At 43.8% G+C, this 13,961-nt stretch overlaps 1 protein-coding gene across 1 annotated transcript in view; it reads left to right on the top strand.

Annotated features, from left to right (window-relative positions):
• The window catches only part of EML5 (EMAP like 5), a 116,655-nt gene that overhangs the window by 84,478 nt on the left and 18,216 nt on the right, over positions 1-13,961 (top strand). The window contains 7 exon segments of the mRNA XM_028508137.2: positions 269-470; positions 1,153-1,279; positions 3,922-3,936; positions 5,616-5,624; positions 7,432-7,510; positions 8,322-8,451; positions 10,287-10,385. Coding sequence (XP_028363938.1) covers positions 269-470; positions 1,153-1,279; positions 3,922-3,936; positions 5,616-5,624; positions 7,432-7,510; positions 8,322-8,451; positions 10,287-10,385 — 661 coding nt within the window.

Here is a 13,961-nt window from a genome sequence, read left to right as displayed (position 1 = left end):
CTTTTAATGCAGAATACCAAGTCGATTTCTAAAAACGTTGTGTCTGTGGTGCTGGCAGTGTGTGAAGCTACTCGTTGTATTCTGGCCTCGCCAGGTTGGGAAGTGTTACTTTTTTATTCCAGTGAATTTCAGTATTTTCTCATTTTTTATTAGTTGCATTTGTAATGATTAATTCCTAATCATGTATTAAGAAAGGAATTCAGAATCATAACTGAAAGTTTTCAGGTAATGAAATTCCTCAGAAGTACTTGACCTTTTTTATCTCCAGGGGAAATGTGGAAAGTTTAAGAGGTACGTGGCCCATAGCGCCCACGTCACCAACGTTCGCTGGACGTACGACGACAGCATGCTGGTTACCCTGGGAGGTGCGGACATGTCTTTAATGGTTTGGACCAACGAAGTGGAGGGCTGTCGGGGAAGAGGGCCCTGTGACAGTGAAGAGTCCGACGCAGATTCTGAAGAAGATGGGGGTATGCTGTTTTACAAGATCTTAACTGTAGAAAAAAATAGTACCGCTGGTTTAAACTGCAGAAGCTAAAACATAACAACAGTGTTTGAATAATGGTGGTTTCAGTATATTTGGTCTATTTAACACCAAAGTTACTTTTGTGACTCAGGAATAACAGACTGTCATGTATTGATGACTTAGATATTCTTTATCTACAAGTGTAAGATAATCATCCTTAAATAAGTACTGTTGAAAAATTATAGTATCTAACCTCGTTTTAAAATAATTCCTAATATTACCAGTAATGCCAGTTCATTATAGAAAAATTGAAAAACACTTTTTACATAAATAATAAGTACATTATCCATAATTTAACTAGTCAGGGGCAATCTCTGTTAACATTTTAAGGTCCCTTAATAAGGGTATGTGCATCTTATATACCCAGCATGTTTTTAACAAAAATGGTATCCTGTTGAACTACTTTTTTGTAGCTTGCTGTTATCACTTAGTAATACTTTGAAAACATTGTTACATATCATTAAATATTCTTCTACACCATTGTTACTGGCTTTATGTTACTTTATAATTTGGCTCTAATACAGTTTAACTTGTTTCATATCATTGCACATCCTTGTATCCAAATTATAAAATCATACTTGGTCTCTTTCATTGTCACCCAACAAGTCATTCTTTCATTTTAATAGGCTATGACAGTGACGTCACAAGGGAGAATGAAATCAGTTACGCCATCAGAGCCTTCTCAACGAACCTTCGTCCAATGTTTGGACTCAAGCCTCATTTGCAACAAAAAGAACCTTCAGTGGATGAGAGGTAACAGTCAAGTTTAAAACTAGATGAGGAAAAAGATACTGTTAAAAATTGAATTTACTGTTTAACTGAATGAATGTTCGCAAAAGCTAACACTAGCACTCTTTCATCACACTATCCGCCGCACCTCTTAGAAAACATGTTTTTCCTTAAGTGGTTTTTGGTGGGGACACTGGTTTTTGAAGGTAGGTCAGGGAACGATGCCATGTATAAAGTCTCCACAATTAAAGGAATCTTATTTGCTAACTTTTATAAACGTACGCTTTGGGGCTGAGGGAGAGAATAAAAATTGACTCCAACATCAGGTACTTTTTAGGAAGCACGTGAACAGAGATAACTAAGTTTTAAAAAGGCCTTTTGAGCTATCTGCTTTTAGTCAAGGATAGAAAATCATTATTTCAAAAATTGTCAAGAAGGCAATTTAAAGTATAGCTTGTTTTTAATGGGAATTAGTGGTCTTTGTCTGGAATCAGCAAGTAAAAAATAGGGACATGTACAAAATAATTTTATGAGCGCTAACTCTAAAGTGTCTGAGCTGGGGACACATCAGGTGAGACGTTGTGAACCTGCTGCTGTGAAGGTCAGTAGGGGAGACAGAAGCCAACAGAGGGGCACAGGGACCGGTGAGTGGCAGGGACTTCAGCAGCACACAGAGGCTTTAAGGCAGGTGCAGGGAAAGTGAGCGGGAAGCGGCAGTGAGGAATGGGGAAGGAGTGGGGGGTGGAAACAACAGCGACCGACCTCTCGTGTGGAGAGCTGTGACGAGGAAGACGAATATGAGAAGCCCGTAAGAATGTTCGAGGGGAACGCTGAGGGAAGGAATGCCCCCGCAGTGGACAGAGTTTGCGGAGATTCGGGCGAGTGTGCAGTGGGCGAGGGCCGTGCTGAAGCACGCTGGGGCTCGGCCGGCAGAAGCAGCCGTGCAAGGCAGCGTGGGCAGGGGCCTCGACCTGCACCGGTGGTTTGGTGCTCAGGAAAGGACGGAGTCGGAAGGGTGAGAAGCGTGGCGGTGATGGAGAAGGGGGAGCTGGCCATTCACCCCAGAGTTCCAGGCGGGTTCTGGGTGGGTGTTGAGGTGGAGACTGCCTCACAGCATGTTTCAGGTCCCCCGTTGGCTGGTGGTGCACCCCAGATGCAGCAGCGGTGAGTCGCTTCACGGGAGACAGTCTGTGTTGGCATCACGTATAAAGAGACAGAGTAGAAGCTAGAGATGTGTTTCCAGAAAGCTGACCAGACCGTTATCTGAATACTTGCACGGGATCCAGGGTCAAAGGGACACAGGAGGAGGCAGAGTCAGACTGCGCACAGGGCATGGTTTTGGATCCAAACAGATGGGTTGAAATACTCATCTTCTCCTTTACCAGAGTGTGCTCCAGAAAACTGTTCATCCTCTCTGAGCCTCAGTGCCCTCAGAGGTAAAATGATCATGGTAGCTCCAGCTTACGGAGTATTTCAAGGTTTAAATGAAATACTTTATAAAAAGAGTTTAGGTAGTAGATTTTTATCAATGACATTCCTCGCATGGAATGAGCTACAAAGCAACCTGAGGAGTACTCTGGTTAACACTGAAACATGTTCTGAAATTATATTTACAAAGTAATGAACACTATACATATTTATTAATTAAAGCAATAGATTCAAATATGCAAATGTGGATGTTCCTAATTAGAATATCTGCAATATAGTGCTTAGTGTTACTTAAAATTATTTCTCACAGGTCGTGGAACATGAAAAGTATCGCATAAAGGAGAAGGAATTTGCTGTTCCCATAGTCTTTTCCATTTATTATATTGTTTTTTAAAAGAAAAATACTATCATTTATCACATAAATTTGTTACGTCGGTGTGACCTGACTTTAATCTGCGGGCCGTCGGTCATGGTGGAACACACACATTCTCCCCCTCGTCACTGCAGTGACCCGGTTCTGACCGAGGCGGGGGCCTTGCTGCCCGAGAGGAGTGACTGGCAGGGTTGGCCTGCACTTTTCACACTGACCTCTCAGAGTTACTTTTGAAGTTCCTTTGCACGTTGTTCTTAAATTATAACACGGCTCCACTAAATTCTTCTAAAGACCTCAAGGCAGCAGCCAGTAGTATTATTATTCATGGTCAGGAGTCTTCATGAAGCGAAAGAATCAAAGGAAGTAAAAGTAAACAGATGCATCTTCTTACCAATTTTGAATATATTTGTAAGGAGAGGAAATGTTCTGTATAATTGCTTTCACATTTTAGATAAAATATATTATTGCCACTTAAATATGAAATAAAATACTTTATAAACAGTTAAAACAAATACTTGTCAAATATCCATTTAAAAGGAAAGTTTTTCTGATAACAATTTGATTAGTAGTGTACTTGGTTGATAGTTTTGTCAGATTTTTTTTCCTGAATGACAGTAATTTTGTTATTTTTTTCTATAAATATTTGTGAAGTAGATCTTATATATTTAGTTTATTGTCAATTACATTTTTAATTTTTTTGAATAAAAATATTCAAAACCGTGAGACATAAAATTTGGTACTTTTTTATTTATTTAAAAGTTTGTTGTCATATTACTTTTATTCTGCATATTAAACTAGTACATTTTATTCATTGTTAGTTTTCATATATGTTTCTTATGTTTTTTCCCTTCTGCTCCTTTTGAAGGCAGGGGGTAGTAAGGTAAGTGTTTTATTAAAGAAAATACCTTGCTCAAAAATTGGCTTTTGAGTATTTAGAATATTTTCGAGTGTATCTTTTCCCTGTACAGCACTGAACCACATTTGTCACGACAGAATCAGGCGGTGAAGGACGCAGGACAGATCCTGTGAAGGAGCTGCATTTCACAGATGCAGCCTGTGAGCGCTGTTGTCAGGGTCCTTTCTTACGATCACTGGTTTAGAAGCGACTTTTCATAAACTCCTGTGCTCAAGACGGTTTCAGTTTTTCCTTAAGTTTCAGAGACCCATAACAACAATCTGTTAACCCCACATTTTTATCTGGGGAAGAACTTTCAGTTTATAAACTGGTATCATTTAATGCATGTGTAATGCCTTTATTAATTCTAAAACGTTCACATAGGGCAACGACGGTATTTGTGTGGTAACACATGTGCGAGAAAGGACTCTGGGCGCTTCTGCAGCTGCCTTTAGTGAGAGCAAAGTGTCTTCAGTTTCTGAAAGAGAACGGTGTGCACAAGGCTTGTGGAGAAGTTTTCTTAAAAGGTGCCATCAGGAGAATGCTGGAAGATCAGGGCGAAGAAAGCAGATCTGAAACCAGACTGTACAGAAACTGAAACTCGAGGCCCTCCCTAGTTTGCAGTCGGCGGCAGTTACCTGTGGGTTTTTGCGGGGGGTGACGTGTGTGAAGATGAGTCTAGTGCGAGGGGTAATTCCTAAAAAGGCCCCCACGATGCTGCTAACACTATATTAACAAATAAAATGCTCAGGTCTAGCCCCGGATCTGGAGTGGCTTATTTAGGACTGGTCCTCGCAGCGGTTTGAAGGGACGTGCGCAGTTCACTCTGGTCTAGAAGGAAGCCCGGGCTGGAGGGGAGTCGGAAGGCACCTCACGTAAAGAGTAATTCATTGTGGTAGGAGTCGCTTGCTTCAAAATAAAAACTAAGTGGAGAGGTTATCGCTGCCTTGGATGCGAATGTCCTCCCCGTCGCAAGCGATGTCCGTGCCGAGGTTAGGTGACCACTTTGTCCCTGGTGCTCTGCGGGGATGTTCCAGACACGCAGAGAGGGCCCTGCTTGCATGGGGAGGGCAGAAAAGGTGACTCCTGTGATCCCTTCCAACTCTGCTTGGTCCTCATGTTATTAAGGGAATTTTTTCTTCAAGTTACTTCCCTTGCAATCAAAACCCCAAACCCTGCATGGGTCCTCAGTGAGTCCCTCTGCCTGCTCAGTGGGACGGAACTCCTGGGGCACACGAAGGGGAGCAGGGGCTGCAGACGGCGTTCTTTAGTAGCAGCTCCCGTGTAACCAGCCTTTTAAGTTAGATATCAGCGTTTTATTGCCCTTTCTTGAGAACAAAGATAAGCTCTGATATTTTGTTTGAAATTCAGATTGCCCGGTGAAAAAATTTAAATGGCAAGTTTTAATGTTTATAACACAGAGCATGTTGAATTCTCATTTATTTTTCTTTCTCACATTCTTTCTTATTTCCCTGCCATTAATGGAGTAACTTAAGCCTTTTCTTGTATGCAGTAATAGATGAAAACAGTAGGTCTTTAATATATACAATGAAGTTTATCTGCATTAAACTTGTAAAAGTATTTTATTACAGGAAGTATTTTACAAGTGTTTTAAATTCAATCTGTGTTGTAATCTTTTCCCTTTTTTATCTGCTGCTAAAAAGAGGTTCCAGGTAATCCTCTTTCTTTGCTGTTTTATAAGGCCTAATTTTGTATTTTCATCTTCTTTTTTTATTCCCCATTAATGAGCTATGTTACTTGGTATTCTTTGCCTCCAATCACAGTTTTTCATGTTTTTCTCCTTTGAAATGAGTATTTCTGAAGTGAATAGCATCTTAGTTATAGGATTCACACATACCACATAAGTAACTGCTTCTCTAAAACTTTGTCCATTTAACTTGTATAATTTTACAAGGTGTATATATTTAAACAATAATACATCTTATATGAATTATATTTACAGAAATTAAAATATGCTTAAATGACACAAGATTGTAGAGATAAAAATGACCTGTTTCTTAAAGCTGTCGGCAGCAGTGACAGCATTGACTACAGTTCAACCACGTGACTTGGAAGCAAAGCCAAGGCTGCTTCCCCTTCTCTGACATGATCCTAGCAGAAATATCATGGAGTTAAACATCGTACATTTCAGTAAGATTTTTAATTACATGCATTTTTAAAAGTATACAAAAAAGGTTTGAAACCAAAAAATGTATGGTAATGTGCGAAGTTCTCCATATAGTCTTGTAAGGGCATTTAACGTTTGTGCCGCCGGCCCGCCGTGCTGGTGCGCTCCCTCACACTCACGCTCCGTGGGAGAGGCACACGTCCCTCATGCTACGTGTTCAGGATGCCACGCTTCATTTCCTTCTCGTGGATAAATAACGTGCAAATCATTTTGAAAATAGAAATGTATTGTTATGCCTTATTTTTTATGGGCTTATAAATGTTGGAATTTTCACAGGAAAGTTAATGTGTATCATTTCCTGACTTAGTTCTTAAAAATTGAACATTGGCTTCAAGTTTGGAGGGGGGAAGTTGATAAATGATTGCCTTAGATTCAGTGTTAAGGTTATTAAGCATTTGAATAATGGCCATCTCAGTTAAAACTAAATGGTCTGGAGTTCTTAAAAAAATTTAAAGTTGTTAGGAAAGAGCCTCCACATTTAAATGGTTCAAAAATGGGAACGTGATACACCTGCTGGAACCTGATGAACAGGTGCTGAACTAGTGGTGGGGACAGAGGAAGGGGACCTGGGTTTTTGCAAACTGCTGTGCAGGTGGAGTTGGTAAACGTTTAGGGAGCGGTGGGGGTAAGGGAAGGGAAGCAGTTGGAGGCAGTACTAGCAGCGACCGGCTCTGACAGAGCGCTGTGCGGCCTATTACCGTGCTTTGTACCCGGGAGGTGTCTTGCCTGACCCACGGCGATGCCGTGACCCTGTCAGGGACTAGTGGAAGAGGAGGCGGCGAGGGGCACAGAGGTGCAGGTAGAGGACCAATTGAACTCCGACGGGATTCTTGTTACCAGCAGTATAGAAAGTTCCTAGAAGTTTTCAAAATTCAGGTCAAGAAGAATCTGTTGAGCACCCGCCATGTGTAAAATACCGTGATAGATAGATACTTTGGAGCAGTGATCCAGGCGTTGTTGATAATGCACCCCATCAAGAAGGGTTTGAGTATGTAAAGCTAACGTTTGTTTATTTTTATAAGCAGTCTGCTCTCGTACTAGTACAGTATTTACATTATGAAACATACACCAAAGACATTAAAAGTGAAGGGAGTAAGAGCTCTGATACTGTTATTCCATCTTCGAGTTTTAGATGATACCCAGATACAGAGGGCACAGTGTAGTGAGAGACACAGATGGGGCTGACTGTTTATGAGGGCATGTTAGACTGCTTCTCCCTGGAGGGCAGGTGAGGGAGGCCCCACAGGGCACCTGCGGTGGGTGCCTGCCTCATCCCCTCTTCCCTGTTCCAGGCCCCCCGTCAGCAGGGCGCCGCCGCAGCCGGAGAAACTCCAGACCAACAATGTTGGCAAGAAAAAGAGGCCCATCGAGGTGAGGACAGCCCATTCCCCAGTGTTCGCTTGACCTTAAAATGCATCCTGAGTTCATTCTCTTTTCTTTTTGTAAATGCCCAAATCTTGTCATTATTTTCAACTGAAAATAAACATTGAATAATAACCTTTTTTGTTTGGTTGTTAACATTGGTTGCTTAACTGTCAGTCCTGAGGTTTAGATTGACATCCCGTGCTTCTCCCAGGCATGTCGTAATCTCAGTATCAGCAGCAGCAAGCAGGACCGTTAAACTGGGTCAAGAGCTGAGGTGTTAAAGCTGTGGGAGGGTGGGTGACTCTTGCACTGCCCTGCCCAACTCAGTCTCACAGTGTCAGGGACAGTGGTGGGCGGTTCAGCATGAGCCGTCCGAGAAAGTGTGCTTTCATCTTGTGCACCAGGATCGGTGTGCTGTTTGGGTCCTTGACAAGTACAATACTGGGCCATAATTTATATTGAGTTTTGTATGCAGATCAGATATGTTGACTAGTGCACACAAATCAGAATATTCTTCTTTGGGACTAAAAGTATCTCAGTGTTTAACACATGACAACTTAAGAACTGACATTCTTGGAATCAGTTGACCGTTGCAATTCCCTTTTTGTGTTTATAACATTATATAGAAAAGTACAGCATGTATGTGTCCAAAACAGGTTACATAAAGAAGTATGTCTGGCTTAATCTTGTGTTTGCAGTTTGTAAAACACCCAAAATGCATCCTCTCTTTGGTCTGAAGACACCAGTACTGTATGCAACAAAAAATAGTGAGTGTTTGGACATGAGGCATTGTATAATGGTTTTTTCATCGTTCTAGGACCTCGTGTTGGAGCTTGTTTTTGGCTATCGAGGCAGAGACTGTAGGAATAATGTTCACTATTTAAATGATGGTGATGATATAATTTATCACACTGCATCCATTGGAATCCTGCACAATGTTGCTACAGGTAGGAAGCCCTGATTCTTCATCCCTACTTTTTTTAAATTTAGGATTTTTTTAATTTAGTATCTTAAAATTCTTTACAGTTATGACTATAAATAATTAAAGTGTGTGAGCCCAGAATATAACTATTTCATACTGTAGAGTTGGTCTATTAATATTGCAAGTAACCAAGTTTACAATTTTTGTAGAGTGTAACAGCAGAAAAAGATTTCATACCGCAAAGTGCTTATAGGTCTCTGTTAGACATGAAGGTTTACCCTGTGTCGAAACCTTGTTTTATAGTGAAACCATTTGTAACTTTCTTCTGTCGCCCCATAACCCTGACATGGAATAGGCGAGTTTGGCTGGGCGTCTCAGAGAGAGACTGAGGGAGGCATGGTGTGGGGGTGGGTTGCCGTGGGGTGGGGAGGTGGGGGTGGCGCGCTCAGTGAGGCTCTGGAAAGCCGCGGAAGTGAGCTAAGCACGTGGCCTGCCTGTGGCTCTGTTGATGGCCCTTCATTAGATTCAGGATGACGCTCCAGCCAACCAAGCTACCTGCCAGGGCTGTAACCACTCACTGTCTTGTGTGCAGCCTGTCACTGACCCAGATGTTAATCCCACATTTGACTGCCCTTTAGTTCTTATTGTTTTAATTTTTGTATTTGTAATTTGTCACCTTTCTGACGATGGGTGTAGAAGGGCAGGGTGGAGGGGAGACCAGACACTTATTTGGCCTCTCACCAGTTTGGGGACACATTGCTACAGTCACAGTCTAGGAAAGTCAGGGTCTAGTAGATCTATGAACTTAGCTGATTTAACCGAACTCTCAGCCCTGGAAAATATGAAGCAGTTTCACTTTGAGAAATATTAAAGTAGTGTTAGGTCTGTTAAATCGTCAGGGTTTTTGTTTTGTTTTGTTTTGTTTTTTGCCTTTTGGGTGAACCTTCGCTTTTTGATGACCCTTTATAATTTGGAGCCGGCCTGCCCTCTTGACCTCAGCCCCCACCTGTCCGCTGCCCTTGCACAAGCCTGCCTGCCTTGCCCCCTGCACCGTCACAGTCTGCCAGGGGCTCGTCACTGTAACTGCACTAGGTGACCCACACGCCTTCCTTGGTCAGCACTCTTCAGCACCTCTCCACCGACGACAGAATAACCGTGCAGTTTAGGAGGATGATATTTAAAGTCCTCTGTAACTCTAGCTTCAGTTCACCTCTCAACCACGTTCCTCACGTTTCCTCCTTATGACCCTGCACTTCAGACCAGCGAACCCTTTGTCTGCAGCGCCCAGCACTTTCCTGCCTTTGTACCTTCACCTGCACTGCCTCTACCTGGAATGTCCCTCCCACCACCTTCACATTTACACACCCTGCCGGGTCATAAGAAGACTCTTCCTGCTATGAGTTCCCACAAGCATTTTGACCTTGAACTCTCTGTGGCACTTGCTCCCTTCAGTCTTTTTTTTTTAACTTTTATTTTTTTTTTAGAGAGGGGAGGGAGAAAGAGAGAGAAAGAAACATCAATGTGCAGTCACTGGGGGCTGTGGCCTGCAACCCAGGCATGTGCCCTGACTGGGAATCGAACCTGAGATGCTTTGGTTCACAGCCTGCGCTCAATCCACTGAGCTACGCCAGCAGGGCTCCCTTCAGTCTTGTATCACTTTAGTTTATGCCTGTCAGGGCTCCACCCTGTTAAATACACATTTCTGAGTCATTTTCGCATCCTTACAATGATGTACACATATTAAATGCTCAAAAATACCTGTTGAAGTTGGCAAGTTGCACAGAACAGTTTATTGCTGTGGTTAAGTGCATTGGGCTGTATAAAGTTTTCACACTTAATTCTCCAATTCTTTTTCCATAGGAGCTCAGAGTTTTTATCAGGAACATAATGATGATATTCTGTGCCTCACTGTAAATCAGCACCCCAAATTTATCAACATAGTGGCAACTGGCCAAGTAGGTATGTTTGTATATTTTAAAAGAAACAATTTTAAGTAATCGTCATGTTCAGATTAATTCAGTATCCCAGGGGAAAAAATAAAATGTATTTGTGTACTGTTCCAAATGTATTTGCACATAAAGCACACACCCAGTTTTACCGTATTTACTTCCAGGTATCTTTCTGTCACTTCGGCCATCTGAGTTGATGCAAACCGTTCAGAATTAAGAATAAGCTGTTTTGTGGTGGTTGAAATAGTTGGATTTAGTCCTTTAGCAGATGTTTCTGATCAGCAAAAAGGTTTAATTTAATAACATGTAAAGCAGAGGGGAAGAATTTGAGGAGGACCAGGTAAGTAAGGGGGGGCCAAGAAATGACTAGGTCAAGGGGTTGGGGGGGCAGCACCTCTGCATCAGGGGGGCTGAGCCGGGAAGGAGAGGGGAGCCACGTCTGGTCCGTGCTCTGAAGCCCTCGCAGCCTTTCTCTTCTCCTAGAATCCATCTACTCCGCCCGCCGGTTTGAAACCCTCACGTGTACTGCCGCCTCTAGCTCTGTAGAACTGTGCTCTTAAACAAAGGCTGTACCTGTGCCAGGGGAAGGGAGCGTGGCAGGTCTCCTTAGGACGTGTCCCCCAGTCAGCACTCACTACGGATGCTCCGTAATAGAGTTTGTCAGACAGACTTTCCCCACCCTGGCACGGGTTTTAAAAACGACAGAGACCGTGAGGCTTGTTGGATCTCAGGGGGCCTCCATCGCCGGGCCAGCTTTTCAGGTGTCGTCTTCTTCTTGAACAGTTGATGCTCTTACTGTGTGTGTTTCCACACAAGCACCAAATTGATCAGCTAGACACGTATTTCCTGGGTTGCTTACTTCTACAGTTGTGCTGCAAAGACCCTTGTATTCTTTTTTTGTGAAGTTTTCTACTTTTCAGAACAAAGTGGACCAACAATTCGCCTGTTAAATACAAAATATTCTAATCTTTGAATATAAATACATAGATCTAGCCCCCTTTTCTGCCAACGTTTTTGAAGTTGAACTGTGTTCACTCTGCGTGGCAGTGGGGGACCGCGTCGCTACCATTCTGTCACTGAAGCACCCAGTTCGGCGCCTCCCGGCATACACCGGGGCTGCTGCTGCTGCTGCTGCTGCTGGGGTTGGCCTGGGTTTGGGGGTGTGAGCTGCTTACAGAAAACCCCTCTTTGATGGAACTTATATTCTGTGAATAAAACTCTAGAAGGTGTGGTTCTTTTGTTTTCCAACTTTGTTCCTTCTCCTTTTCTTTCCCCTTCTTTCCCTCTGTAAAGCAACTTTAATATATTAGTGCTCTAGTCTTCTCTTTTAAGAAATGTCACAAATTAGTCTTGCATGAAATTTGACTCTTCCTTTTCAAAAATTTTGAGATATAATCGACATATAACACTATATTAGTTTTAGGTATACAGCATAATGATTCAGTATTTGTACTCTTCTTCTCTCTTATTTTGAAAGGCAGCAGCATGGGGAATGCGGAATGAATAGTTACCTCCCCATCTCTCTCCTTCCGAGTCAGAGTCCAGGCAGCACGGAGGTCGCCCCGGGCCTTGCCCACTCCTACTCTCCCGCAAAACGTACAACAAAAATTCCTTACTGGTGACTTATTAAATGTCAGACAGGGTCAAGAGAAGAACGAAGAGTGGGGGACTTTTTGGATTCTGAACCTAAAGAGAACTGAGTCAGTATTTAACTTGGCCCACCAAGCTTGTTTACCTACAAAGCACAGAACAATGCCCAACATGTTTATGGTTCTCTTTGTTACAATTCGTAGATCATAGTAGCTACACCGACTTCTGGTCAGGATGGCGGCATAGGTGCATGGCTCACCTCCTCACACAACCACATCAAAATTACAACTACATTCTAAAACAACCATTACCCAGAACCATCAGAAATTGAGTTGAATGGAAGTCTGACGACTATGGAATTAAAGAAACCACATCCATCCAGACTGGTAGGAGGGACGCAGACATGGAACAGGATGGTCCCACACCCACATGTGGTGCATAAAAATTTGGGAGGGACATCTCGGGCACGAGGAGTCCCAGCTCCACACCAGGACCCCCAGCTCAGGGTTCCAGTGCCAGAAAGATGAGTCCCCACAACTTCTGGCTGCAAAAACCAGGGGGGATTGAGTAGGTAGAAGAAACTTCTGGGGTCCCAAGCCGTTCCTCTTAAAGAGCCCACACATGGAGTTACTGAGACTCGCTCCCTCTGAGCTCCAGCACCAGCGTAGCAGCTTGAAAGGCACCAGTGGTGCACGGGGAGGAACTGAAGTGTCTGGCATCAAGGCCAGAGCTGGGGGGCAGCTTTCTCCCAGGCAGAAAGGGGGGCAGAGGCCATTGTTCCTTTTCTGAACCCTCCTCCCACAGAGCCCCAGACCTGGCAGATGGATGCCTTATCTTAGACTCCATCAAGCTGTCTACCACTGTTTGCCCAATGGGCCCTGGAGACCCCCTGAGGCTCCATCCCATCCAGTTTACAGCTGTTAACAGTGGCTTTTCCATACGAATGCCTGGCCTTGGCTCATGCTGCACAACTTCCTAAATCTTCTCAAAGAAGCAACTGCTGGCCTCAGTGAGCCCCAGGCAGGGCACTAGCTGCAACCAGCCTAGATTCACAGCTTGGCTTTGCCTGGGAATCTCCAAGCCCAGCACAAATAGCAGCCACCTCAGATTGCTTTATAGCTCAGGCAGGGTGGCCCCAGGCAGAACACAGGTGGGGGCTGACCTTGGCCCACACCACCCAGGAAACCCCAGGGCCCACACCCTGCCCAGCCGACCCTCCACAGGAGCTTCCATGGCTCGTGGGGGTGGGGTAAGTTGGGAGTGGGAAGAGAAAGGGCTGGGCTAAGGCTGTCTCACGCCACCCAAATTCTGAGGAGTTCTAAATTTGAACCAGGCCTTCAGAGTTTCTTAGAGGGGCACTTACCAAGATAAGATAAAATATTATATTTTAATTTATCTTGACTGATAACCTGAAAATACTTAGGCCTGTCATGTTTAGGTCTCTGTACTCTTGTCCCAGGTCCTGCGGGATATTCAGGGACAAACCCGGCTTCCAAACAAAGCACCCCGAGTCTTTGAACCACCCTTCGTGTGGCGTGGTTGGAAGTCCTCTCACCATGCGAGTGTTGTAAGGGCGTGTCCGGAACCCCGAGTGGTGTTTCCTGAGCGGCCTGCTTAGCGGGAGCAGCTAGTCCCTTCCCCGTGTCCCAGGGCGGGGCAGCGCGGGCCTGCATCGTCAGCAGGCCCTCGTGCGGGTGTGCGTTTCATGGGGATGCGAGGCTCTGCCAACGCCAGCATCTGTCTTGGGAGGATTTCTACAGTTTTCCTCCTTTCTTCTTGTTGAAGTCCTGTGCTTCTAAATCTTGCTTAATAAGTATCTCTGCTGCGAATATGATGAGCGTAGGCTTTCATGTTTTCTTCCCTGGCAATCTTTTACTCATACAAAAATTTAGTTTGAAAAAATTAACAAATATATGTTACTGTGTTTTACCATGTATAATGCACACCTTTTTGCCCACATTTTTGAGGGAAAAGTAAGGGTGCGCATTATACATGG

This window comes from Phyllostomus discolor, chromosome 1, assembly GCF_004126475.2.
Source record: "Phyllostomus discolor isolate MPI-MPIP mPhyDis1 chromosome 1, mPhyDis1.pri.v3, whole genome shotgun sequence".
NCBI lineage: Eukaryota > Metazoa > Chordata > Mammalia > Chiroptera > Phyllostomidae > Phyllostomus > Phyllostomus discolor.
Note: the sequence above shows the minus strand (reverse complement) of the source record. Positions and strands in the feature narration are given on the sequence as shown.